This window comes from Aythya ferina (assembly GCF_964211825.1).
Source record: "Aythya ferina genome assembly, chromosome: 30".
NCBI classification, from domain to species: Eukaryota; Metazoa; Chordata; class Aves; order Anseriformes; family Anatidae; genus Aythya; species Aythya ferina.
In genome coordinates, this window is record NC_140327.1 from 989,790 (window position 1) to 1,014,482 (window position 24,693).

Here is a 24,693-nt window from a genome sequence, read left to right on the forward strand (position 1 = left end):
CTTGTGGAACATCTTTATTGTCAGCACCACGGCATCGGGTCTGAGATGGGGCCAACCGGCAGCTGCCGGTGCCGGGAGGTGTCCCTCTGGGGGTCCTCAGATGCTGCCTGGGGAAGGAGGGGAAACACAGGGCGAGAGATGGGGTGATTCACCCCTCGCCGATGGGGACGGGGATGGGGATACCATTACCTGCGGGGTAGTTGTCTCCAGGGAGGGGAGTGTAACCTGCATGGGGGAGAAGAGGAGTGAGCAGCGTCCTTGTCACCCTTGACCACGGCCCCGGCTCTCCCCGGACACTCACCCGGGGTGGGAGGCCTGGCCCTGAAACGGTAGACGCCGGCGAGAAAGAAGCCAAGTCCCAGCACCATCAGCACGGTGGCCACCGCCACCAGTATCATCACCTCCGGCATCAGTCCGGGACCTGTGGGGACACGGCCGGGTGAGTGGCAGCAAAGAGCCAAGACCGCTGGCCTCCGGCTGTGGTCCTGCGCCTCTCCACTCACTCCAGTCCTCCAGGAGAGGCTCCTGCAGGCTGACGTGCTGCACCGAGCATGTGTAGGTGTCGCCTGCCACCGGGGCCACCAGCAGGGACACCTGCGTCTGGTAGCTCCAGTCGCCGTTGGGGATGGCGGAGATGGGGTTGTAGTCGTCGGGCTCCACGATGTCCCCGTTGTGCAGCCAGATGAAGGTCACCTTGGGGCGGTAGAAGCCCCAGAAGTGGCAGCTGAGGCGGACGGGCACACGGGCGTTCCCCGTCTCCGTGGGGATGATGCGGACCTGGGGCTGCGCTGGAGCAGGGATGGGGATGGAGTCATTGGTGGTCGAGCCCCTTTTCCCTGCCCTGTGCAAGGTCCCCATGCAATGTTCCATGCAACGCTCCCGAGCAAAACTCTAGGCATTGTCCCATGCGATGTCGCACGTGACATCCCCATGCGATGCCCTGTGCAACGCCCCTGTGCCACACCCTGCAAGAGGCATTGCTCTGTGCAACATCGCCTTGCAAAGGGCAATGAAATGTGCTGTGCAGTGCTCCGTGCAACATCCCCCTGTGACGTTCTCACACAGTGTGCTCTGCAACACCCTCATGCAATGCCTGGTGCCACATCTCCTTGCAACATGCTATACAACACCCCTGGGTAATGTCCCCATGCAATGCCCAGTGCAAAATCTTGCTGAGGTGATCAGTACCAGGGCAGACTCTTTCTGCAGTGGAGCAGGGGATGCCACAGGCAGGGCTATTTTTTTCTGGCATCAAGCCCACTTGACGGAGCCGCCAGGACCCAGCAGCCCTCACGAGGGAAGCTAACAAGGCGTAGGCAGAGGCAGCAGCACCCCCTGCCTGGACATTCAAAAGCAGCCCCTGGGGAGCACGGCGACCAGGAACGTGGTGACCAGGATGGGCAAACAGGGCATGGCGCATCAGAAGGCAGAGGCAGGCAGTTCACGCAGGCAGGGTGAGCAGGGAGGGCAGAGCGTTCCCCCCCACCCATAAGAACAACTCCTCTAACGGCGGTCTACCGCTAGCTAGGCTGCAATGGTCTCCACCAGGCACAGTGCTCTCTCTAGCAAGTCTGTGCACACCCAGACTGACTGCCCACTCAAAAATGCACCAGTTCAGGTCTCTGGATGCAGGGAGCATCTGAGCCTCTTGCTGCCATCTGCAGGAGGCAGAGAGACTGTGTGTGCGTGAGGTGCGAGCAGGTGGATGACCTGATCCACCTGGTGGCAGAACTCAAGGAGGAGGTGGAGAGGTTGAGGGCTATCAGGGAGTGTGAGCAGGAGATAGAGTGGTGGGGCAACTCCCTGCGGGTCCTGAAGGAGAGGTACCGGGGTGAGACACCCCAAATGGGGGTTGACCCCCTCCCCTGTCACTGCTGGGCAGAGGGAGGGGACGTAGGAGTTGAGGAGGAATGGAGACAGGTCCCTGCTCGACATCGCAGGCGATGCCACCCCATACAAGCCCCACCTTCCAAAACAGGTTTGAGGCCCTGGAGCTTGAGAGACTGGTACCTGATGAAGAGGTAGAAAGTGTAGCCAGGAGGATGCCTAGGGTGAGGAAGTCGACTCCACGCCTCAGGACTGCTATCTTTTTTTGATAGTCCAGGCTGGCAGTGCTGACATTGAAGAGAGAAGTCTGAAGGCTATCAAACGGGATGTTAGGGGACTGGGGCAGTTAGTGGATGGAGAGGGAGTACAGGTGGAACAGATCTCCACACTGCAGCCCATGGAGGAGTCACCAGTGGGGCAGGAGGACGGGGCCTGGAGGAGGCTACGGCCCATAGAGAGCCCCCGCAGGAGCAGGACACAGGCCGCAGCTACAGCCCGTGGAGAGGAGCCCACAAAGGAGATGGGAGTCTGGGGGGAGCTGTAATATATGGGCAACCTAGACTGGAAGAGTTTGCTCCTGACAGATGTACCCTATACTACAGACCCATACTGGGGCAGTTGTTAGAGAGCTGCTGCCTGTGGGAAGCACATGTAGGATCAGTTTGGGAAGGACGGCATCCCTTGGGAGGAGTTGTTGACTCGCCTGAGGGTGGAAAGCTCTTGCAGAGAGATCTGGACAGATCGGAGAGTTGGTCAATCTCCAACTGCATGAAGTTTAACAAGAGCAAGTGCTGGGTCCTGCACCTGGGATGGGGCAACCCTGGCTATATGGACAGACTGGGGGATGAGACACTGGAGAGCAGCCCTGCAGAGAGGGATCTGGGGGTTGTGGTTGACAGCAAGCTGAACATGAGCCAGCAGTGTGCACTAGCAGCCAGGAGGCCCAACTGTATCCTGGGGTGCTGATAACATGCTGATGTTTTAATTGTTGCAGAGCAGTGCTTACACCAAGCCAAGGACATCTCAGCTTCTCTCTCTGTCCTGGCAATGGGCAGACTAGGGGTGCAGCAGGAGCTGAGAGGGGACAGACCCAGTAAGGCTGACTCCAACTGGCCAAATGGTTATTCTGTATTATTTGGGATCTTGCGAAACAATATATAGGGGTGGCTAGCTGGGGTTGGGGGGTGGGAGCAGAATGCTCGGGGTTAGGCTGGGCATCGATCAGTGGGTGGTGAGCATTGTGCATCACTTGCTTCGTACACACTGTTAGTTGTAGTACTATTATTATTATTGTTGTTGTTATTATTATTTTCCTGTCTTAATAAACTGCTTTTATCTCAACCCACGGCTTCTCTTCACCGTTCTCTCCATGATCCCAGAGAAGGAGGGTGGAGAGTGAGGGAACAGCTGTGTCGTGTTTAGCTGCCGAATGGGTTAAACCACAACATCTCCGAAAAGGCGGACCTCTTCCAAGTGCTCATTTCCATACACCCCTCCCTTAGCTCCTCCAGGTTGCATCTGTGCAATGTAGCTTGGTGGTCGTGGGCAGGGGTCTTTCAGGATGAAGGCAAAGAGGAAGAGGAGGTCAAACTTTTTACCTTTCTGGACTTTGACCTTCTCTTGGACAGTATTGAGGAGTTTTTTGCTTATCTTTGCCTTGCTTCCTGCCAACAAGTTGTTCATCCTTCCCTAACAACTTGTTTGTCCTTCCCTCATCCGTTGCCCTTGAGCGATATCTTACTTTTTACATCTGCTTCTCATTAGGTTCTCATCTCCATTCCCAACAATCAGGATATTTTTAGGTTCTCACCTACATCCCCAATAATCAGGATATTTTACCATATATGTAGCTAAATATTAATTCAGATCAGTTTTAGCATCTTCCGCATTTCAGTGCCAGGCATGCAGAACTCCCCAGACACTTGTCCCCACTGCTCCAGGGCCAGAGCTCCTCCTAGACGATTATTGCAGCCAGGATGTAGGAAAAGGCTTGGGAAGTTGGGCGTAGCCCTGTGCTTCCTGCAGCATGGCTGGGTGCTGTGAGGGACCTCTCTCTTTTGGTGGGGTTCCCTTGGAGAAGAAGACCTGCAGGGGCCATCTGCCCCCTGGGAAACCTCTCTCTCCGATGGGGCTCCCCTGGGGCTGTGGCTGCCCCAGCCTCAATGGCCATGCCAGGGGCCTTCTGACTTCCCTCATCACTCTGCTCCTCCTCCAGCTGGGCTCAGGTAGGATCCTGCAGGGATGCTTGGGGCTCTCCCCCCTGTGAATGCAGACATGCTGCTGCGGGGCAGGGGAGCGGTTGTGGGAAAGGGGGGACCCGAGCCTACAGCTCGCCCGTGCTGGGTTTCACTTTCACTTTTGTTCTTTCAGACAACACAGGCACTGCCTTGCCTGCCCTTTCTGTGTCTCCTTCCCCCACCCGAATTCTGCAGAGAGGGCTCCCACTCCCAGCACACCTCCTTCTCCTGCACGTTCTCCCTCTCCCTCTCCTGTTTCCTCGGTGGTTTCCCATGGCACCCAGGGGACACAGCACGCAACAACTCACGCAACAACTCATGCCCTTTGTCACTCACTGCCCCTAAATTTACGATGCCAAAATCTTACCTCCTCTCTGTGCCCTTCTCCATTGCCCAGTGTGAGAAACATCTCAAATAATTTTCTTCAGACAGAATCTTCTCTGAAGCTATTTTTTTTGTGATTGCAATGGCAGGCATCCTGTCAATCAGGAGAGCAAAATCCTAACCTTTTATTCCCTATTACCTGACACCTGATCACCTCCCCTTTTTCCTCATTGGCTGAGTACTACAGGTTCACAAGCTACTCGACGCTCCTCTATACCGTATATGTAGATTTTTTTCCAACCTTTTAATTTTTCCTTTCTTATGTTTTGAGAACTTGTGATCTTTGTTTTCCGGTTCTCACACTGATCATCCTGTTTTTCTCAAGCTTCTACTTTATTTTGGAACAGTGAGGCCTTCTACGGTCCACTTATCTACCTAGCATTTCTCTTTATTCTGACTACAAAATTACCTTGGAATACAGAAAAATAATTCTTTGCTGCAAAAACACAACATTGTTTCTCACACCAGCCCAGCTCAGAGTGGAGGGACCAGGACACGCTGTCACTGCCACCGTGAGGCAGGATGTCGTGCTGCCCTGCCACTTGTCCCCTCAACGTGATGCTCGCACCTTGGAGGTCAGGTGGATCCGGGACCATATCTCTGAGACAGTGCACCACTACCGCAATGGAGAGGACCTGTATGGGGAGCAGATGGGGACATATGCCGGGAGGACAGAGTTGGTCAGAGATGGTCTCTCTGCTGGAATCCTGGACTTGAGAATCACAGGGCTGAGACCCTCTGATGATGGCCTGTACGTCTGCACTGTGGAAGATGCTCATGCTTATAAGGAAGCCATTGTGGAGCTGGAGGTGTCAGGTTAGTGGCTGGGGGGATGCTGCCAGGGCAGAGTTTATGTGTCCTATGAATGTTCCAGCTGTTTCACAGCATGGAGCATGCCCATGGATGCGGAGGTAATGTTTGGGGAGAGAGCTTCCTGGAGACTTTTGTCAGTTTTCACTGGTGTCCTTGAAGACAAGAATCATAATACTGTGAGGGCACTGGGCACAGGCTGCTGAGCAGCACCTTCAGCTGTGTCAGCAATGGGACCAAACAGCACACAGGGAGAGCCGCAGAGTCCTCTGAGCAGGCAGACGTCTGCTTTACTTTTGCTTTCTGTGCTGGGGGAGACCTGACACGTTGCCTGGAAGTGTCGGGGCTTCTTGACCCAGCACGACTTGGTGCAGAGACTCTGCCTAGAAGTGCTGGAGCTCAGAACCTGTGTTTTCTGCATGATTTGGGGACACTTCCTTTGTGCAGCCCTGCTCCCTGGATCTGGCACCCAGCAGGGTGGTGAGAGTGAATGCGGGGAGTTCCTGGTCCCTGAGCCCCTGTGCCTGTTGCTGGGTTGGGCTGTATTTGGCATGGGAGCAGATGGGGTCTTTGCCTTGAAATGAATCCCTCCCCAAGTCAAGCCCCAGCCACACGCTCTTCCTCCAGCCACAGGCGCTGACCCCCACCTCTCCCTGGGGGGCTACGAGGCCGGAGGAGTCCGGGTGCTGTGTCGATCGGCCGGCTGGTACCCGCTGCCACAGCTGCTGTGGAGGGATGCTCGTGGGCAGAACCTGCCCTCGGTCTCCCAGACACATTCCCAGGACCAGGAGGGGCTCTTTGAAATCAAAGGCACCGTCATCGTGACCGGGAGCGTGGAGGGGCCCTTGTCCTGCGTGGTCAGGAGCAGCCGCCTCCACCAGGAGCGGGAATCATCCCTGCACATCGCAGGTACAAATGGCACAGCCAGAGTGAGGTGTTTCTGGCCCCTGCACTTGTCCTGACCCAGGAGAAGTCTGGGTCTTGCTTTTCCATCTGCAGGCATATAAACGCAGCCCTTTTCCTGGTGCCTTTTCTCAGCTCCCTTCTTCCACAACGCCCAGCCCTGGATGGTGGCTCTGGCTCTGGTCCTCGTGCTTTTGGCTGTGTCCATTGGCCTCGGTGTTTATCTCTTTCAAAAGCAAGGTAAGCTGGCAGCGCAGGGACGGAGCGGAGGGAGGTGTTCTGCAGGGACCCCCCTGGGTCTGGAGCAGGGCTGAGCCCTGGCCCAGGGAGGTGCGTAGGAGGAGGAAGGGAATGTTCTCCTGGGGATGCCAAAGGCCTTAGGATCGTCTTGGGTGGGAGGCCAGGGAGCATGGCTGCAGCGTGGGGCTGGTGGCAAGGCGCAGCCCCCCTCCACATGTTCCCACCCAGCAACCAAGCTGCTCTGCTCACCACCTCTTCCTCCGCCTTTGCTTTTCAGCGGCACAGAGCCGAGAGCTGGGTGAGTCCTTGCAGTCCCTGGGGAAGTGGTGTCTGTGCGGGAGGGCCTGGTCTGGGTGGGCTCTGGGGGCTTTTGTGCTGGTGGCTCGGGGGTGCTGGAGGAGCAGCTGGAGCCTGGGGAGGGAGTGGGGAGTGCTGGGGCTGCCCTGGGCACGGGACAAGGGACAGGTCCGGGATGGCTGAAAGGAATGGGGATCAAGGTGGAAATGGGGAGCGAGCTGAGGGGCTGCCCCACTCTGCACTGACACTTCTGGAACAGGGACGTCCTCCAACTGTCCCCATTCACTTCCGCTTATGTTTTGGTGGCACGGTGCAGAGAGCTGCACAAGTGTCTGTCCTTACAGCTCCACGTGCTCAAGCCTTGCTCAAAGCTTAGTCTTGCTCCCCGTTAGACTGGTCCCCCCCAGTCTGGGTGGAAGTTTGTCATTTCCCACTTTAAACCCTTTGTGGTCTTCAAATGGGATCAGCCCTGAGATGAAAAACTGTAACCTCTGATCACTCATGCTTTTGTTTTCCTTTTCCAGTGAACAGAGATGCAAGGCTGGGTAAGTCTCCTTCCCCAAAGAGAAAGCATTTGGTGTCTTCCCAGAGGAGTAGCCATGGGATAAGAAGCTGCCCCTATGAACATGCAACACTTTTCTCTTTCTTTTTCTTTTACAGAGGAACTACCTGCAGAGATCGGTGAGTGTCCATCCCCAAACCCAAAGAATTTGGGGTCCAGACATGGGATGATCATTTTTCCCTTTGATCATGGATTCCTTATGCTTTTCTTTCCCAGAGGAAAAAGATGCAAGACTGGGTGAGTCTCCCACCTAATCTGAAGGATTCGACGTCCTTTGCTTTGCAGCAGCCATTTGATGAGAATCTCTCCTTCCTCCTCATGCACTGCTTTTCTCTTTCTTTTCCAGCGGAACTGGCTGCCAAAGTGGGTGAGTGTCCCTGAGCTTGGGCACGGTGCAGAGAGCTGCACAAGTGTCTGTCTTTACGGTTCCACCTATAAGACCATTAAACAAAGCTGGGCCACAATGACAATTTTCTTGGTCTCACCTCGGAACAAGGCAGTATTTTGCCAGTCATGGGATGCGTTCATGATCTACCATGGGCTGAGCAACACTCCCCTCTGATCATGCATTACTTTCTTTCCTTTTCAGAGGAACAAGCTGCAGAGCTGGGTGAGTGTCCCCATGCTTGCGCCCCAGGGTAACACCAAGGAGATGTGCAGGGAAGGGTTGGCAGCTGGGACAGAGAAGCCCAGAGCTGGCCCGTCACCCTGACAGGGGAGCGGGGAGTGCTGGGGCTGGGGCTGCCCTGGGCACGGGACACAGCTGGGATGGCTGAAAAGAATGGGGATCAAGGTGGGGACGGGGAGCGAGCTGAGGGGCTGCCCTGCTCTGTACTGACACTTCTGGGACAGGGACGTCGTCCAACTGTCCCCATGCACTTCCGCTTATGTTTTGGTGGCACGGTGCAGAGAGCTGCACAAGTGTCTGTCCTTAATGCTCCACGTGCACAAGCCTTGCTCAAAGCTGGGTCTTGCTCCCTGTTAGTCTGGTCCCTCCCAGTCCGAGAGCAAGACTGTCTGTGCCCATTCACCAGGGCAAAGAACTTTGGGGTCTAGCCATGGAATTAGTCATGGAATTTGAAGCGCTCCTCTGTGATCATGCATTGCTTTTGCTTTCCTTTTCCAGTGAGAAAAGACGCAGTGATCGGTAAGACTGCCTTAATAAACCCAAAGAGTTGGCACCTTTCCATGGCAGCAGCCATGGGCTGGGCAACTCCCCAATCTCATCATGCCTTGCTTTTCTCTTCCTTTTCCAGCGGAACAAGCTGCAGAGCTGGGTGAGTGTCACAGAGCTTGGACTCTAACATCTCCAAGACGAGGTTCAGAGGAGGGTGGGCAGCTGGGTTAGAGCAGCCCAGGGCTGGACCCTCATCCTGCCCACACCCACCACTCTGCACCCACGTGCGAGCTGTGGGGCTGCCCCTCTCTGCACTGACGCTTCTGGACAGGGACGTCCTCCACCCGTCCCTATTCACTTCCACTTGCGTTTTGGTGGCACGGTGCAGAGAGCTGCACAAGTGTCTGTCCTTACTGGTCCACGTGCACAAGCCTTGCTCAAAGCTGGGTCTTGCTCCCTGTTAGTCTGGTCCCTCCCAGTCCGAGAGCAAGACTTTCTGTGCCCATTCTCCAGGTCAAAGAATTTTGGGGTCTAGCCATGGAATTAGTCATGGAATTTGAAGCACTTCTCTCTGATCATGTATTGCTTTTGCTTTTCTTTTCCAGTGAGAAAAGATGCAAGTATGGGTAAGACTACCTTAATAAACCCAAAGAGTTGGTACCTTTCCATGGCAGCAGCCATGGGCTGAGCAACTCCCCTCTCATCATGCCTTGCTTTTCTCTTCCTTTTCCAGCGGAACAAGCTGCAGAGCTGGGTGAGTGTCACAGAGCTTGGGCCCCAGGGTGCTAAGACAATGTGCAGGGGAGGGTGGGCAGCTGGGACAGAGCAGCCCAGGGCTGGCCCCTCACCCTGCCCACACCCACTGGGCACCAGCCATGGGCTGTGACCAGCTCTCCCCTCTCCTTACAGCATGGAGAAGGTGTCTGCTGCCTCAAAATAGAGGTAGGTGTGCACTGGGTTGCCCTCTGAGGTGCTTCTCCTGCCCTTGCTGGGGCATGTTCAGGAGCCCAGAGGTGCCCCATCTCCTGCCCCGTGGGGCAGCTCCTAGCCCCGAGCTGGGGAAAGCCTGCCCAGGGCTGAGCTCTGCCCCTGATGGCCTGGCTCCTTCTGTCCCTGCAGTGAAGGTGACCCTGGATCCACACACGGCTCATCCCATGCTTGTTGTGTCTCAGGACAACAGCAGTGTGAGATGGGAAGACATACCACCTCAGGTTCCTGACACACCAGAGAGATTTTATGAGAGTTTATGCGTGCTGGGCCGTGAGGAGTTCAGAGAGGGGAGGCACTGCTGGTTGGTGGAGGTGGAGGGAGAGCAGCTAAAGTATTCTTGGTGGGCTATGGGGGTGGCCAGGGCTTCTGTGGAGAGGAAGGGGAAGATCATCATGAGCCCTACAGCAGGGATCTGGGCTGTGGAGTACTATTATGAACATCTCAAGTCTCTCACATCTCCTCCCACTGACTTGCCCCTGTCCCCTGTCCCCACGAGGATCTGGGTCTGTCTGGACTGTACCCAGCAGCAGGTGTCTTTTATCAATGCTGACAATGGGGTCCAGATCTTCACTTTCACAGCAGCCTCCTTCAATGGGGAGAGCATCCGCCCCTGGTTCATGATGCGGAAACGGGGAATTCAGCTGTGCCTGAGGGACAGCACCACCCAGACCCTGTCCCCAGCCCTGGGGACCTCCTGCCCTTCTCCAGATACTCCTTGAACACCTCTTGTTGGTCGTGCAGGAACAACACAGGAATGAGGGGCAGTGGGGACAGGGGCTGCCCCGTGTTCCTCCCTGCTGCTGGAGGAGGGCTGGGATGCTGCAAGCAGGGGCCAGGCCCCTTGCAGCCCCTGGGCTCTGCCCTGCACGTGGCTCCTGTGCTGGGGCACAAGCCCTGCTGGCACCCACGGCTCTCACCCTGCCTCTGAGCCCCAGCGGGCAGCACAGGGGCTGCAGCAGCTCTCCACGCTCCTCTCCCCTCTGCTTGCACTGCTTGCAGACCCCAAGGCAAGGGATGTGGTCACCATATGCTGACGGCCATTGCAGTCTACCTTTGCCTCCTAGTTTGGTGTTTATCTGTTCTCTGTGACTGGTGCTGAGCATGAGCAGCCTGTGGGGGCTCTGTGTTCCCTCCTCTGGAGCACATCAAGGCCCAGCAGCAGCAGGACTGTGTCAAATAAAGTTTTGTACAGGAAGATGGAGTCTGGCAGTGGCATTTCTTGGTTGCTTTGTGTCCTGAGGCTTTGCTGCCTGGGAAGGCGTCTTGCAGCAGACCTCTCCTTGGTGTTGGTCCTGGGAGTCAGAGCCAGGAGCAATTTAAATTCCAGCTGCTCCCATTTCCCCAGCTGGAGCCTGGGACCCCCTTGTCCCATCTGGGTCATTGTGCTGCCCAGGGGGGCACCCAAAGGGCTTGCAGCCTCCCGTCACACAGGCTCTGCAGAGGCTGTCCCCACACTGGGGCATCTCTTGGAAGTCCTTCAAGCAGACAGAGCAGGTCTCCTCAGCCTAAAGCCCAAGATCACAGAATGACAGAATAGTCTGAGTTGGTAGGGACCCAATGGGACCATCGAGTCAATCTCAAGACTCCACAATGGCCAACCCAAAAATCAGACCCTCTCTCAAACAGCCTTCTGCAAACACTGCTTCAGCTGCAGCAGGCTCAGGGACATGGCTACGTCCCTTGGGAGCCTGTTCCAGTGCCTGAGCACCCTCTCAGGAAATAAATAGTTTCTGAACAGCTGGCCTGAGCCTCCCCTGAAGCAGCTCCATGCCATTTTCTCTGGCTCTGTCACTGGCCCCAGAGAGCAGAGACCAGCGCCTGCCCCTCCGCTCCCCTCATCAGGAAGCCGTGGGCCACCACAAGGCCTCCCCTGTGTCTCCTCTGCTATGGGCTCAACAAGCCAAGCGCCTTCAGCCGCTCCTCACACGCCTTGCCCTGCAGAGCCTTCGCCGTCCTCGTAGCCCTCCCTTGGAGGCTCTTGCACAGTTTCACGCCCTTCGTCTGCTGCGGTGCCCACAGCTGCACGCAGTGCTTGCAACGAGGCTGCAGCAGGCCGAGCAGAGCGGGACGATCCCTTCCCTCGGCCGGCCAGCAGTGCCGTGCCTGAGGCACCCCAGGGTACACTTGGCCCTTTGGGCTGCCAGGGCCTGCTGCTGGCTCACATCCAACTTGCCATTGGCCACAACGCCCCAGGTCTTGTTCTGGGGGCTGCTCTCCAGCCTCTTGCCCCCCACACTGTCCATACAGCCAGGGCTGCTCCTGCCCAGGGACAGGGCCGGCACTTGCTTTTGTTAAATTTCCCGCAGGCGGTGGCTGCCCAGCTCTCCCCTTTGGCCAGATCCCTCTGCAAGGCCTCTTCACCTTTGATGGAGTCAGCAGCCCCTCTCAGTTCAGTGTCAGCCACAAACTCACGCAGGTTTCCTTCCCATCCTGCATCCAGGCCATTAATGCGACCACTGATGAGACCTGGCCCCAAAATGGAGCCCTGCACAGCCCCACTCATGACTGGCCACCAGCCTGATATCTCCCCATTTACCAGAACCCTCAGAGCCTGACCCCTCAGCCAATTGTTCACCCATCGTATTGTGCATTTCTCTGGCTCTGCGATGGACATTTGGTCTAGATGGATACGGTCAGAAACCATGTCATAATCTTTACTGAAATCCAAAAGATCACTTCAACTGGCTCCATCAGTCAAATGGGAGACTGACCTTATCCAAAAAAAAGGAAATGAGGTCTGTTGAACATGAGCTTCCCCCCATGAACCCATGTGTCCTATGACCAGTGACCGCATTGTCCCTTAGGTGTTTTTCACTCACTCCCAGAGCAATCTCTGTAACTTTACCAGGCACTACCGTGAGACTGACAAGCCTGTAATTCCCAGGGTCTAATTTGCTGCCCTTTCCGGAAAGCGGGGCAACGTTTGGCAGCTTCCAGTCACCGGGACCTCTCCAGATTCCTCAGTATACTTAAAACTAAATTAGAGAGATTTCATGATGTAGTGGGTTTACATGGCAAGGTCTTGGTAGCAGGGGGCTGCAGGGTGGCCTCTCTGAGGGGAATCCAGAAGCTGCCCCATGTTACATGAGGGCCCATTTCAGCTGGCTCCAAAGGGACACGTTGCTGCCCAGAGCTGAGCCACTAAGCAATGTTCTTTGTGCCTCTGTGAGGGCATAGTTAAGAAACGTGGAAAAAACTTCTGCACAACAGCAGCTGGGAGAGTGAGGAGTGAGAACCAGCCCTGCAGCCCCCAAGGTGAGTGCAGCAGAAGGGCAGGAGGTGCTCCAGGCACACAGCAGCAGTTCCCCTGCGGCCTGTGGAGAGGCCCCTGGTGGAGCAGGCTGTCCCCCTGCAGCCCATGAGTCTCACATGGAGCAGATCTCCACGCTGCAGCTCATGGAGGAGCCCCCGTTACAGCAGGTGCAGTGGGCCACATCTGCAGCCCCTGGAGAGGAGCCCACGCAGGAGCAGAGGGTCTGAGGGGAACTGCTGACTGTGGGGGAACCAGGTTGGAACAGTTTGCTCCTGACTGAAGGATCCTGTGATATGGACCCATACTGGAGCAGGTATTGAAGGGCTGCTGCCTGTGGGAAGTTAATGTAGGATCAGCTCATGAAGGATGGCATCCCATGGGAGGACTCTGTTGAGGTGGAAAGACCTTGCAGAGAGATCTGGATAGACTGGAGAGTTGGGCAATCACCAACTGCATAAAGTTTATCAAGAGCAAGTGCTGGGTCCTGCACCTGGGATGGGTCAACCCTGTCTACACGTACAGACTGGGGGATGTGATGCTGGAGAGCAGCCCCACAGAGAGGGATCTGGGGATTGTGGTTGACAGCAAGATGAACATGAGCCAGCAGTGTGCCCTGGCAGCCAGGAGGGCCAACCGTATCCTGGGATGCATCGAGCATGGCATTACTAGTCAGATGAGGGAAGTGATTGTCCCGCTCTACTCGGCGCTGGTGCAGCCTCACCTCGAGGACTCTGTGCAGTTCTGGGCACCACAGTACAAGAAGGACGTGAAACTATTGGAGAGTGTCCAGAGAAGAGCCACAGAGATGGTGAAGGGCCTTGAGGGGAAGATGTATGCCTTCAGCCAGTTCTCTTAGTACTCTGGGATGAATCCCATCAGGCCCTATAGTCTCGTATGTATCCATCTGGAGCAGCAAATCCCACACAAATTTGGGGTTGTTGGGACTATATCGTTCCTGCAGTCACTGTTCTCCAGCTCAGGGTACCGGGGGTCCCACAGCCCAGCATCAGTCTTAAAGGCAAAGAAAGCATTAAACAGTTCTAGAAGAAGGTCGCCGCCCATCTGAGCAAACATTCTGCCACGGCTGCTTTACTGGAGCCGGGAGCAGGGCTGGCACTTTGCCTTCAGCACCCTGGGCAAAGGTGGCAGCTCTGGGCTCGACACCTAGCCATGCCCCATTCCCTGCAGCCTCCGATCCTGCTCAGCTCTTCACTGCCATCTCTCCACATTTTCCCATTGCTCACAGTTTGATTCCTCCTTGCATGCATGGAGATGAACGACCTTAGCCACTGGCTTTCCCTGGAGGTCTGGAGAGGCCCCTGCTGGGGACAGGCCCCTCATGATGGCTAAAGGCAGTGGACTGTGCACCCAGCTGTGATGGGATGGTGGTGCCAGCCCTGCAGAGCTCCCCAAACGTTGCCCTAGGGGCAGAGTTGCTCCAGGAGGGTTATTGCAGCCAGGAACTGGGCAAAGGTTGGGAAAGTTGGGCGTACCCTTGTGCTTTCTGCAGCTCTGCAGGGTGCCATGAGGGACATCTATCTTGGCTTGGAGAAAAACACCTGGGGGGCACCTACCCCCTAAGGGATCTCTCTCTCCGATGGGGCTCCCCTGGGGCAGTGGCCACCCCAGCTTCACCGGCCATGCCAGGGGCCTCCTGACTTCCCTCATCACTCTGCTCCTCCTCCGCCTGGGCACAGGTAGGATCCCGTGGGGCTTCTGGAGGCTCTCCCCCCTGGACGTGGCAGACTTGCTGCTGCAGGACAGGGGAGCAGCTGTGGGGCAGTGGGGACCCGAGCCCATACCTCAGCCCCCATTAATTTTCCTTTATTTTTGATTCTTTCACACAATACGGGTGCTGCCTTGAGTGCCCTTTCTGTGTCTCCTTCACCTGCCCGAATTCTGCAGAGAGGGCTCCCACTCCCAGCACACCTCCTTCTCCTGCACGTCCTCCCTCTCCCTCTCCTGTTTCCCCGGTGGTTTCCCATGGGACACGGGGGACACAGCACGCACCAACTCACGCACAGCTCGCCCTTTGTCACTCACTGACCCTAAATTTACAATGGCAAAATCTCACCTCCTCTCTGTGCCCTTCTCCATTGCCCAGCCCAGCTCACAGTGGTGGGACCAGGACACTCTCTCACTGCCACCGTGGGGCAGGATGTCGTGCTGCCCTGCTACTTGTCCCCTCAACGCAATGCTCGCACCTTGGAGGTCAGGTGGAGCCGGGGCAAGTTCTCTGAGACAGTGCACCACTACCGCAACGGAAAGGACCTGTACGGGGAGCAGATGGGGGCATATGCCGGGAGGACAGAGTTGGTCAGAGATGGTCTCTCTGCTGGAAGGCTGGACTTGCGAATCACGGGGCTGAGACCCTCTGATGATGGCCAGTACGTCTGCACTGTGGGAGATGGTCATGCTTATGACGAAGCCATGGTGGATCTGGAGGTGTCAGGTTAGTGGCTGGGGTGGTGCTGCCAGGGCAGAGTTTACGTGTCCTTTGAATGTTTCAGCTGTTTCACAGCATGAGGCATGCCCATGGATGTGGAGGTAATGTTTGGGGAGAGAGCTCCCTGGAGACTTTTGTCAGTTTTCGCTGGTGTCTTTGAAGAAAGAAATCATAATATTGTGAGGGCACTGGGCACAGGCTGCTGAGCAGCACCTTCAGCTGTGTCAGCAATGGGACCAAACAGCACACAGGGAGAGTCGCAGAGTCCTCTGAGCAGGCAGACGTCTGCTTTACTTTTGCTTTCTGTGCTGGGAGAGACCTGTGACTATGTCTGTATGTCTTGGGGCTTCTTGAACCAGAATGGCTTGGTGCAGAGATGCTGTCTGAAGGTCCTGGAACACGTTACCTGGGTTTTCTGTGTGGTTTGGGGACACTGGCTTTGTGCAGCTCTGCTCTCTGGGTCCTGCAACAGCTGGTGTGGTTTTGGGCTGAGGGTGAGTGCGTGGAGCATACAGTCAAAGAGCTCCTTGGACCGTGACTGGTCAGGGTTGTGTCTGGCACAACCAGACACACGTTGGTTCTGAGTGCTGTGCCGTGAAAAGTTCAGAGAGGGGAGGCACTGCTGGTTGGTGGAGGTTGAGGGGGAGTCGCTCAAGTATTCTTGGTGGGCCGTGGGGGTGGCCAGGGCTTCTGTGGAGAGAAAGAAGTGGATCAACAGGAGCCCTGAAGGAGGGATCTGGGCTGTGCATTACTATGAGGGGCTGCTTTCGTCTCTCACATCTCCTCCCACTCCCTTGTTCCTGTCCCCTGTCCCCACGAGGATCTGGGTCTGTCTGAACTGTACCCAGCAGCAGGTGTCTTTCATCAACGCTGACAATGGGGTCCAGATTTCACTTTCACAGCAGCCTCCTTCAATGGGGCGAGCATCCGACCCTGGTTCTGGCTATGGACTCAGGGAATTCAGCTGTGCCTGAGGGACAGCACACCCCAGAACTCAGCCCCAGCCCTGTGGGGCTCCAGCCCTTCTCCAGACACTCCTGCATCACCTCTCCTTAGTCCAGCAGGAGCAGAAGAGGAATGAGGGGCAGTGGGGCCAGGGCTGCCCCGGGTTCCTCCCTGCTGCTGGAGGAGGGCTGGGATGCTGCAAGCAGGGACCAGGCCCCTTACAGCCCCTGGGCTCTGCCCTGCACGTGGCTCCTGTGCTGGGGCAAAAGCCCTGCTGACACCTACGGCTCTCACCCTGCCTCTGAGCCCCAGCGGGCAGCACAAGGGCTGCAGCAGCTCTCCACGCTCCTCTCCCCTCTGCTTGCACTGCTTGCAGACCCCAGGGCAAGGGATGTGGACACTGTGTGCTGACGGCCACTGCAGGCCACCTTTGCCTCCTAGTTTGGGGTTGATCCTTGCTCTGTGCCTGGTGCTGAGCATGAGCAGCCTGTGGGGGCTCTGTGTTCCCTCCTCTGGAGCACATCTATGCAAGATGCAGCAGCAGGACTGTGTCAAATAAAGTTTTTCACAGGAAGATGGAGTCTGGCAGTGGATTTCTTGGGTGCTTTGTGTCCTGAGGCCTTGCTGCCTGGGAAGGCGTCTTGCAGCAGACCGTCTCCTCACACGCCTTGCCCTGCAGAGCCTTCGCCGTCCTCATAGCCCTCCCTTGGAGGCTCTCGCACAGTTTCACGCTCTTCGTCTGCTGCGGTGCCCACAGCTGCACACAGTGCTCGAGGCGAGGCCGCAGCAGGCCGAGCAGAGCGGGACAATCCCTTCCCTCGGCCGGCCAGCAGTGCCGTGCCTGAGGCACCCCAGGGCACACTTGGCCCTTTGGGGTTCCATGCCATGGCTCCCACACACCCACTCCTCTTGGTGAGACACTGTAGGGGTGTGTGAGCCTCTGCCCTGTGCCCAGAACACTGCAGAGACACCAGCGGGGCTTGTGGAGCATCTTTATTGTCTGCACCGTGGCATCGCGTCTGAGATGGGGCCAACCGGGAGCCACCGATGCCAGGAGGTGTCCGTCCGTGGGTCCTCAGATGCTGCCTGGGGAAGGGGGGACACACAGGGTGAGAGATGGGGTGATTTGCCCCTCAGCAATGGGGATTCGGGATGGGGTCACTGTTACCTGCAGGGTAGTTGTCTCCAGGGAGGGGAGTGTAACCTGCAGGGGGGAGAAGAGGCGTGAGCAGAGTCCTTGTCACCCTTGTCCAGGGCCCCGACTCTCCGTGGAACTCACCCAGGGAGGGAGGCCTGGCCCTGAAGCGGTAGACACCGGCGAGGAAGAAGCCAAGTCCCAGCACCATCAGCACGGTGGCCACCGCCACCAGTATCGTCACCTCCGGCATCAGTCCGGGACCTGTGGGGACACGGCTGCGTGAGTGGCAGCAAGGAGTCAAGACCGCCGGCCTCCGGCTGCGGTCCTGCGCCTCTCCACTCACTCCAGTCCTCCAGGAGAGGCTCCTGCAGGCTGACGTGCTGCACCGAGCACGTGTAGGTGTCGCCTGCCACCGGGGCCACCAGCAGGGACACCTGCGTCTGGTAGGTCCAGTCGCCGTTGGGGATGGCGGAGATGGGGTTGTAGTCATCGGGCTCCACGATGTCCCCGTTATGCAGCCAGATGACGGTCACCTCGGGGGGGTAGAAGCCCCAGATGTGGCAGCTGAGGCAGACAGGCACACGGGCGTTCCCCATCTCCGCGGGGATGATGCGGACTTGGGGCTGCGCTGGAGCAGGGATGGGGATGGGGTCAGTGGTGGGCGAGCCCGTTTCCCTGCCCTGTGCAACATCTCCACGCAATGTTCCGTGCAATGCTCCCGTGCAAGGCCTGTGCAAAGCTCCTCGCAACTTCCCCATGCCAGCTCCCCATGCAACACCCTGTGCAAGCTCTAGGCATTGTCCCATGCGATGTCACGTGCAACATCCCCATGCAATGCTCACAAGACAGCCTGTGTAACGCCACTGTAGCACACCCTGCAGTAGGCATTGCTCTGTGCAACATCCCCTTGTAAAGGGCAATGCAATGCCCTGTGCAGTGCTCCGTGCAACATCCCCCTGCGACATCCTCACACAGTGTGCTCTGCAACACCCCCATGCAATGCCCAGTTCAACATCTCCTTGCAACATGCTCTACAACACCCCTGGGCAACATCCCCATACAGTGCCTGGTGCAAAATCTTTCCGAGGCGATCAGCTCCAGGGCAGACTCTTTCTGCAGCAGAGCAGGGGATGCCACAGGCAGGGCTATTTTTTTCTGGCATCGAGCCCACTTGAGGGTGCCACCAGGACCCGGCAGCCCTCACGACATAGGCAGACGACTCGTAGGCAGAGTCAGCAGGGCCCTCTCCATGGCAGTTCAAAAGCTGCCCCTGGGGAGCGCAGCAACAAGGAACACAGTGATCCGGGAGGGCAAACAGGGCATGGTGCATCAGAAGGGAGTGGCACGGCAGTTAACGCAGGCAGGGTGGGCAGGGAGGGCAGAGCGCTCCCCCCCGCCCATACGAACAACTCCTCTAACGGCAGTCTACCGCTAGCTAGGCTGCAATGGTCTCCACCAGGCACAGTGCTCTCTCTAGCAAGTCTGTACACACCCAGACTGACTGCCCGCTCAAAAATGCACCAGTTCAGGTCTCTGGATGCAGGGAGCGTCTGAGCCTCTTGCTGCCATCTGCGGGAGGCAGAGAGACTGTGTGTGCGTGAGGTGCGAGCAGGTGGATGACCTGATCCGCGTGGTGGCAGAACTCAAGGAGGAGGTGGAGAGGTTGAGGGCTATCAGGGAGTATGAGCGGGAGATAGAGTGGTGGGGCAACTCTTTGCGGGGCCTGAAGGAGAGGTACCGGGGTGAGACAAGCTTAATGGGGGTGGACTCCCTCCCCTGTCGCTGTCGGGCAGAGGAAGGAGACCTAGGAGTTGAGGAGGAATGGAGACAGGTCCCTGCTTGACATCACGGGCGATGCCACCCCGTACAAGCCCCACCTTCCCAGGTGCACTTCCACAACAGGTTTGAGGCCCTGGAGCTTGAGGGACTGGGAGCTGAGGAAGAGGTAGAAAGTGTAGCCAGGAGGATGCCTACGGTGAGGAAGTCGACTCCACACCTCAGGTCTGCTATCTTCTTTTGATAGTCCAGGCTGGCAGTGATGACATTGAAGAGAGAAGCCTGAAGGCTATCAAACGGGACGTTAGGAGACCGGGGCAGTTAGTGGATGGAGCAGGAGTACAGGTGGAACAGACCTCCACACCGCATCCCATGGAGGAGCCCCCGCAGGATCAGGCCCCAGGCCAGAGCCGCAGCCCGTGGAGAGGAGCCCCCGCAGGATCAGAAGATCTGGGGGGAGCTGTCACCCGTGGGGGACCCAGATTGGAACAGTTTGCTCCTGACAGATGTACCTCATACTACAGACCCATACTGGGGCAGTTGTTGGAGAGCTGCTGCCTGTGGGAAGCCCATGTAGGATCAGTTTGGGAAGAACGGCATCCCATGGGAGGAGTTGTTGACTCGGCTGAGGGTGGAAAGCCCTTGCAGGGAGATCTGGACAAACTGGAGAGCTGGGCAATCTCCAACTGCATGAAGTTTAACAAAGGCAAGTGCCAGGTCCTGCACCTAGGATGGGGCAACCCTGTCTACACGTGCAGACTGGGGGATGAGACACTGGAGAGCAGCCCTGCAGAGAGGGATCTGGGGGTTGTGGTTGACAGCAAGATGAACATCAGCCAGCAGTGTGCACTAGCAGCCAGGAGGGCCAACCATATCCTGGGGCGCATCGAGCACGGCATTGCTAGTCAGTCAAGGGAAATGATTGTCCCACTCTACTCTGTGCTGTGCAGCCTTACCTCGAGGACTCTGTGCAGTTCTGGGCACCACAGTACAAGAAGGACATGAAACTATTGGAGAGTGTCCAGAGAAGGGCCACAGAGATGGTAAAGGGCCTTGAGGGGAAGATGTATGCCTTCAGCCAGTTCTCTTTGTACTCTGGGATGAATCCCATCAGGCCCTATAGTCTTGTATGCATTCATCTGGAGCAGCAAATCCCACACAAATTCAGGGTTTGTTGAGACTTTATCGTTCCTGCAGTCACTGTCCTCCAGCTCAGGGCACCTGGAGTCCCACAGCCCAGCATCAGTCTTAAAGGCAAAGAAAGCATTAAACATCTCTGTGAAGTCGATGACCCTGTTGAACCATCCCCATCAAGTAACAGACCAATGCCTTCTCTCATCCTACTTTCACTTTTAAGAGAGTTTAAATAAAATAAAATAAAATAAAATAAAATAAAATAAAATAAAATAAAATAAAATAAAATAAAATAAAATAAAATAAAATAAAATAAAATAAAAGCATTTTATTTCCCTTCACAGTACTGTCCAGATTCAACTCAAATTGAGCATTGGCCATATTAATTTTCTCCCTACAAAGGCAAACAGTACCTCTGTAGTCCTTCCATACTGCCTGACTTCCCTTCCAGCAAACAGAAACTTTCCTTATCCACCTAAGCTCTAGAAGAATGTCCCTGCCCATCTGAGCATACCTTATGCCACGGCTGCTTTACTGGAGCCGGGAGAGGCACTGGCACTTTGCCTTCAGCACCCTGGGCAAAGGGTGGCAGCTCTGGGCTCGGCACCCAGCTGTGCCTTGTTCCCTACAGCCTCCGATTCTGCTCAGCTCTTCACTGCCATCTCTACACATTTTCCCATTGCTCACAGTTTGATTCCTCCTTGCATGCATGGAGATGAACAAGCTTAGCCACTGCCTTTCCCTGGAGGTCTGGAGAGGCCCCTGCTGGGGACAAGGAACTTGTGCTTGCTAAAGGCAGTGGACTGGGCACCCAGCTGCAATGGGATGGTGGTGCCAGCCCTGCAGAGCTCCCCAGACGTTGCCCTAGGGGGCAGAGCTGCTCCAGGAGGGTTATTGCAGCCAGGAACTGGGCAAAGGTTGGGAAAGTTGGGCGGAGCCTTGTACTTTCTGCAGCTCTGATGGGTGCCGTGAGGGAGATCTATCTTGGCTTGGAAAAAAACACCTGGGGGGCCACCTGCCCCCTGGGGAACCTCTATCTCCGATGGGGCTCCCCTGGGGCTGCAGCCACGCCAGCTTCACCGGCCATGCCAGGGGCCTCCTGACTTCCCTCATCACTCTGCTTCTCCTCCAGCTGGGCTCAGGTAGGATCCTGTGGGGCTGCTGGGGGCTCTCCCCCCTGTGCATGCAGACTTGCTGCTGCGGTACAGGAGAGCGGCTGTGGGAAAGGGGGGACCCGAAATACAGCTCGCCCATGCTGGGTTTCACTTTCCCTTTGGTTCTTTCACACAATATGGCTGCTGCCTTGCTTGCCCTTTCTGTGTCTCCTTCACCCGCCCGATTGCTGCAGAGAGGGCTCCCACTCCCAGCACACCTCCTTCTCCTGCACATCCTCCCTCTCTCACTCCTCTGTTTCCCCTGTCATATCCCATGGGACTCACGGGACGCAGCACGCACCAACTCACACCCTTTGTCACTCACTGCCCCTAAATTTATGATGACAAAATCTCACCGCCTCCGTGTGCCCTTCTCCATTGCCCAGTGTCAGAAACATCTCAAATAATTTTCTTCAGACTGGATCTTCTGTGAAGATATTTTATTTGTGATTTCAATGGCAGGCGTCCTGTCAATCAAGAGAGCATTTTAGTAAACAATTCATAACGTTTTATTCCCTAATTCCCAACGCCTGATCACCTCCCCTGTTTCCTCATTAGCTGAGTACTACAGGTTCACAAGCTACTCAACGCTCCTCTATACCGTATATGTACAATTTTTCTTTTTTTTTAACCCTTTAATTTATCCTTTCTTATGTTTTGAGAACTTGTGATCTTTGTTTTCCTGTTCTCACACTGCTCATCCTCTTTTTCTCAAGCTTCTACCTTATTTTGGAACAGTGAGGCCTTCTACGGTCCACTTATCTACTTAGCATTTCTCCTTATTCTGACTACACCTTAAAATACAGAAAAATAATTCTCTACTGCAAAAACACAACATTGTTTCTCACACCAGCCCAGCTCAGAGTGGTGGGACCAGGCCACCCTGTCACTGCCACCGTGGGGCAGGATGTCGTGCTGCCCTGCCACTTGTCCCCTCAACACGATGCTCGCACCTTGGAGGTCAGGTGGATCCGGAATGATTTCTCTGAGACAGTGCACCACTACCGCAATGGAGAGGACCTGTATGGGGAGCAGATGGGGGCATATGCCGGGAGGACAGATCTGGACAGAGATGGTCTCTCTGCTGGAAGCCTGGACTTGCGAATCACAGGACTGAGACCCTCTGATGATGGCCAGTATGTCTGCACTGTGGGAGATGCTGATGCTTATTCTGAAGCCATTGTGGAGCTGGAGGTGTCAGGTTAGTGGCTGGGGGGATGCTTCTAGGGGAGATTTTATGTTTCCTATGAATGTTCCAGCTGTTTCACAGCATGGAGCGTGCCCATGGATGTGGAGGTAATATCTGGGGAGAGAGCTCCCTGGATACTTTTGTCAGTTTTCACTGGTGTCCTTGAAGACAAGAATCACAATATTGTGAGGGCACTGGGCACAGGCTGCTGAGCAGCACCTTCAGCTGTGTCAGCAATGGGACCAAACAGCACACAGGGAGAATCAGAGTCCTCTGAGCCTCTGAGGTCTGCTTTACTTTTGCTTTCTGTGCTGGGAGAGACCTGAGATGTTGCCTGGATGTCTTGGGGCTTCTTGACCCAGCACAGCTTGGTGCAGAGACATTGCCTGGATGAGCTGGAACTCGACACCCGGGTTTAGAGGGTGATTTGGGTCCACTGGCATTGTGCAGCCCTGCTCTCTGGGTCCAGAAGCACCAGGGGTGGTTTTGTGGTGAGGGTGAATGCATGATCAGAGAGCATCCAGTCAGGGAACCCCTGGGGCTGTGGTTGTCCTGGGCTGTGTCTGGCATGGGAGCAGATGTCGTCTTTGCGTTGGGACTGAATCCCTCCCCAAGTCAAGCCCCAGCCAAGCGCTCTTCCCCCAGCCACAGGCGCTGACCCCCACCTCTCCCTGGGGGGCTACGAGGCCCGAGGCGTCCGGGTGCTGTGTCGATCGGCCGGCTGGTACCCGCTGCCGCAGCTGCTATGGAGGGATGCTCATGGGCAGCACCTGCCCTCGGTCTCCCAGACACATTCCCAGGACCAGGAGGGGCTCTTTGAAATCGAAGGTGCCGTCATCGTGACTGGGAGCGTGGAGGGGCCCTTGTCCTGCGTGGTCAGGAACAGCCGCCTCCAGCAGGAGAGGAAATTTTCCCTGCACATTGCAGGTACAAATGGCACAGCCAGGGTGAGGTGTTCCTGGCCCCTGCACTTGTCCTGACCCAGGAGAAGTCTGGGTCTTCCACTTCCACGTGCAGGCATGTAAACACAGCCCTTTACCTGGTGCCTTTTCTCAGCTCCCTTCTTCCACAACGCCCAGCCCTGGATGGTGGCTCTGGCTCTGGTCCTCGTGCTTTTGGCTGTGTCCATTGGCCTCGGTGTTTATCTCTTTCGAAAGCAAGGTAAGTTGGCAGCGCAGGGATGGAGCGCAGGGAGGTGTTCTGCAGGGACCCCCCTGGGTGTGGAGCGGGGCTGAGCCCTGGCCCAGGGAGGTGCGTAGGAGGAGGAAGGGAATGTTCTCCTGGGGATCCCAAAGGCCTTAGGATCGTCTTGGGCCTCTGCCTTGGGCAACAAAGGCAGGGGAGAAGGCAAGGGGCCTTGGGTGGGAGGCCAGGGAGCATGGCTGCAGCGTGGGGCTGGTGGCAAGGCGCAGCCCCCCTGCACATGTTCCCACCCAGCAACCAAGCTGCTCTGCTCACCACCTGTTCCTCCGCCTTTGCTTTTCAGTGGCACTGAGACGAGTGCTGGGTGAGTCCTTGCAGTCCCTGCCCCCAGCCCCTGGGAACTGGTGGTGTCTGTGCGGGAGGGCCTGGTCTGGGTGGGCTCTGGGGGCTTGTGTGCTGGTGGCTCGGGGGTGCTGGAGGAGCAGCTGGAGCCTGGGGTGGGAGTGGGGAGTGCTGGGGCTGGGGCTGCCCTGGGCATGGGACACCGGACAGGGCCGGGATGGCTGAAAGGAACAGGGATCAAGGTGGGGACGGGGAGCGAGCTGCAGGGCTGCCCCGCTCTGCACTGATACTTCTGGGACAGGGACGTCCTCCACCTGTCCCCATTCACTTCCACTTGTGTTTTGGTGGCACGGTGCAGAGAGCTGCACAAGTGTCTGTCCTTACTGCTACAAGTCTTGCAAAATGCTGGCCCTAGGTCTTTGTTAGTGGGGTCGCTACAAGTCTGGGAGCAGGGTGGTCAGTGCACATGCATGAGAGCAAAAACTTTGGGGTCTAGCCATCTAGCCATGGAAGCAGCATTGGATTGAAACTCTCCACTCTGACCATTCATTCCTTTTGCTTTTCTATAGCAGTGAAAAAGGATGCAGAGCTGGGTAAGTCTCCTTCCGCAAAGAGAAGGCATTTGGTGTCTTTCCACAAGCATATTCCCATCTGACCTTACGTTGCATTTGATTTTCTTTTTCTTTTTCTTTTTCAGGGAAACAAGCTGCAGAGATGGGTGAGTGTCCATCCCTAACCTGAAAGAATTTTCTGAATAGACAGTGGGTGAGAAATTTTTTCCCTCTTATCATGCATTCCTTATGGTT

General features: G+C 56.3%; 3 protein-coding genes across 8 annotated transcripts in view; 2 read left to right on the top strand and 1 right to left on the bottom strand.

The window, feature by feature from the left end:
- LOC311425257 (HLA class II histocompatibility antigen, DM beta chain-like) lies at positions 1 to 21,675 on the bottom strand. 2 transcript variants are annotated; one of them, XM_084500915.1, is made up of 7 exons: positions 14,695 to 14,718; positions 13,342 to 13,437; positions 1,582 to 1,658; positions 504 to 788; positions 302 to 421; positions 190 to 225; positions 1 to 107 (listed from the first exon to the last, which is right to left on the bottom strand). In XM_084500915.1, the coding sequence occupies exons 1-7, from the start codon at positions 14,715 to 14,717 to the stop codon at positions 97 to 99; spliced, it is 648 nt and encodes a 215-aa protein (XP_084357041.1). In that variant the 5' UTR covers position 14,718; the 3' UTR covers positions 1 to 96. The 2 variants fall into 2 exon arrangements, with proteins under 2 accessions (XP_084357041.1, XP_084357042.1); XM_084500916.1 differs by lacking the exons at positions 1 to 107; positions 190 to 225; positions 302 to 421; ... (2 more) ...; positions 13,342 to 13,437; positions 14,695 to 14,718 and adding exons at positions 16,988 to 17,097; positions 17,180 to 17,215; positions 17,291 to 17,410; ... (2 more) ...; positions 19,882 to 19,977; positions 21,570 to 21,675.
- The window catches only part of LOC311425252 (butyrophilin subfamily 1 member A1-like), a 36,386-nt gene that overhangs the window by 9,945 nt on the left and 1,748 nt on the right, over positions 1 to 24,693 (top strand). The window contains exons 2-15 of one of the 4 annotated variants that reach the window (XM_084500899.1): positions 4,917 to 5,264; positions 5,886 to 6,167; positions 6,297 to 6,401; positions 7,223 to 7,243; positions 7,359 to 7,379; positions 7,477 to 7,497; positions 7,607 to 7,627; positions 7,850 to 7,870; positions 8,387 to 8,407; positions 8,517 to 8,537; positions 8,983 to 9,003; positions 9,111 to 9,131; positions 9,287 to 9,319; positions 9,497 to 10,562. In XM_084500899.1, coding sequence (XP_084357025.1) covers positions 4,917 to 5,264; positions 5,886 to 6,167; positions 6,297 to 6,401; positions 7,223 to 7,243; positions 7,359 to 7,379; positions 7,477 to 7,497; positions 7,607 to 7,627; positions 7,850 to 7,870; positions 8,387 to 8,407; positions 8,517 to 8,537; positions 8,983 to 9,003; positions 9,111 to 9,131; positions 9,287 to 9,319; positions 9,497 to 10,086 — 1,547 coding nt within the window. In that variant the 3' untranslated portion in view covers positions 10,087 to 10,562. Of the gene's footprint in view, positions 1 to 4,916; positions 5,265 to 5,885; positions 6,168 to 6,296; positions 6,402 to 7,222; positions 7,244 to 7,358; positions 7,380 to 7,476; positions 7,498 to 7,606; positions 7,628 to 7,849; positions 7,871 to 8,386; positions 8,408 to 8,516; positions 8,538 to 8,982; positions 9,004 to 9,110; positions 9,132 to 9,286; positions 9,320 to 9,496; positions 10,563 to 22,066; positions 22,415 to 23,047; positions 23,330 to 23,458; positions 23,564 to 23,888; positions 23,910 to 24,456; positions 24,481 to 24,584; positions 24,606 to 24,693 lie in introns of those variants that run through there. The other 3 variants (XM_084500900.1, XM_084500901.1, XM_084500902.1) reach the window with 3 other exon arrangements.
- The window catches only part of LOC311425253 (butyrophilin subfamily 1 member A1-like), a 35,806-nt gene continuing 25,223 nt past the window's right edge, over positions 14,111 to 24,693 (top strand). The window contains exons 1-3 of one of the 2 annotated variants that reach the window (XM_084500903.1): positions 14,111 to 14,317; positions 14,725 to 15,072; positions 15,426 to 15,560. In XM_084500903.1, the coding sequence (XP_084357029.1) occupies positions 14,218 to 14,317; positions 14,725 to 15,072; positions 15,426 to 15,560 (583 nt within the window). In that variant the 5' untranslated portion in view covers positions 14,111 to 14,217. Of the gene's footprint in view, positions 14,318 to 14,724; positions 15,073 to 15,425; positions 15,561 to 20,515; positions 21,202 to 24,693 lie in introns of those variants that run through there. The other variant, XM_084500906.1, reaches the window with a different exon arrangement.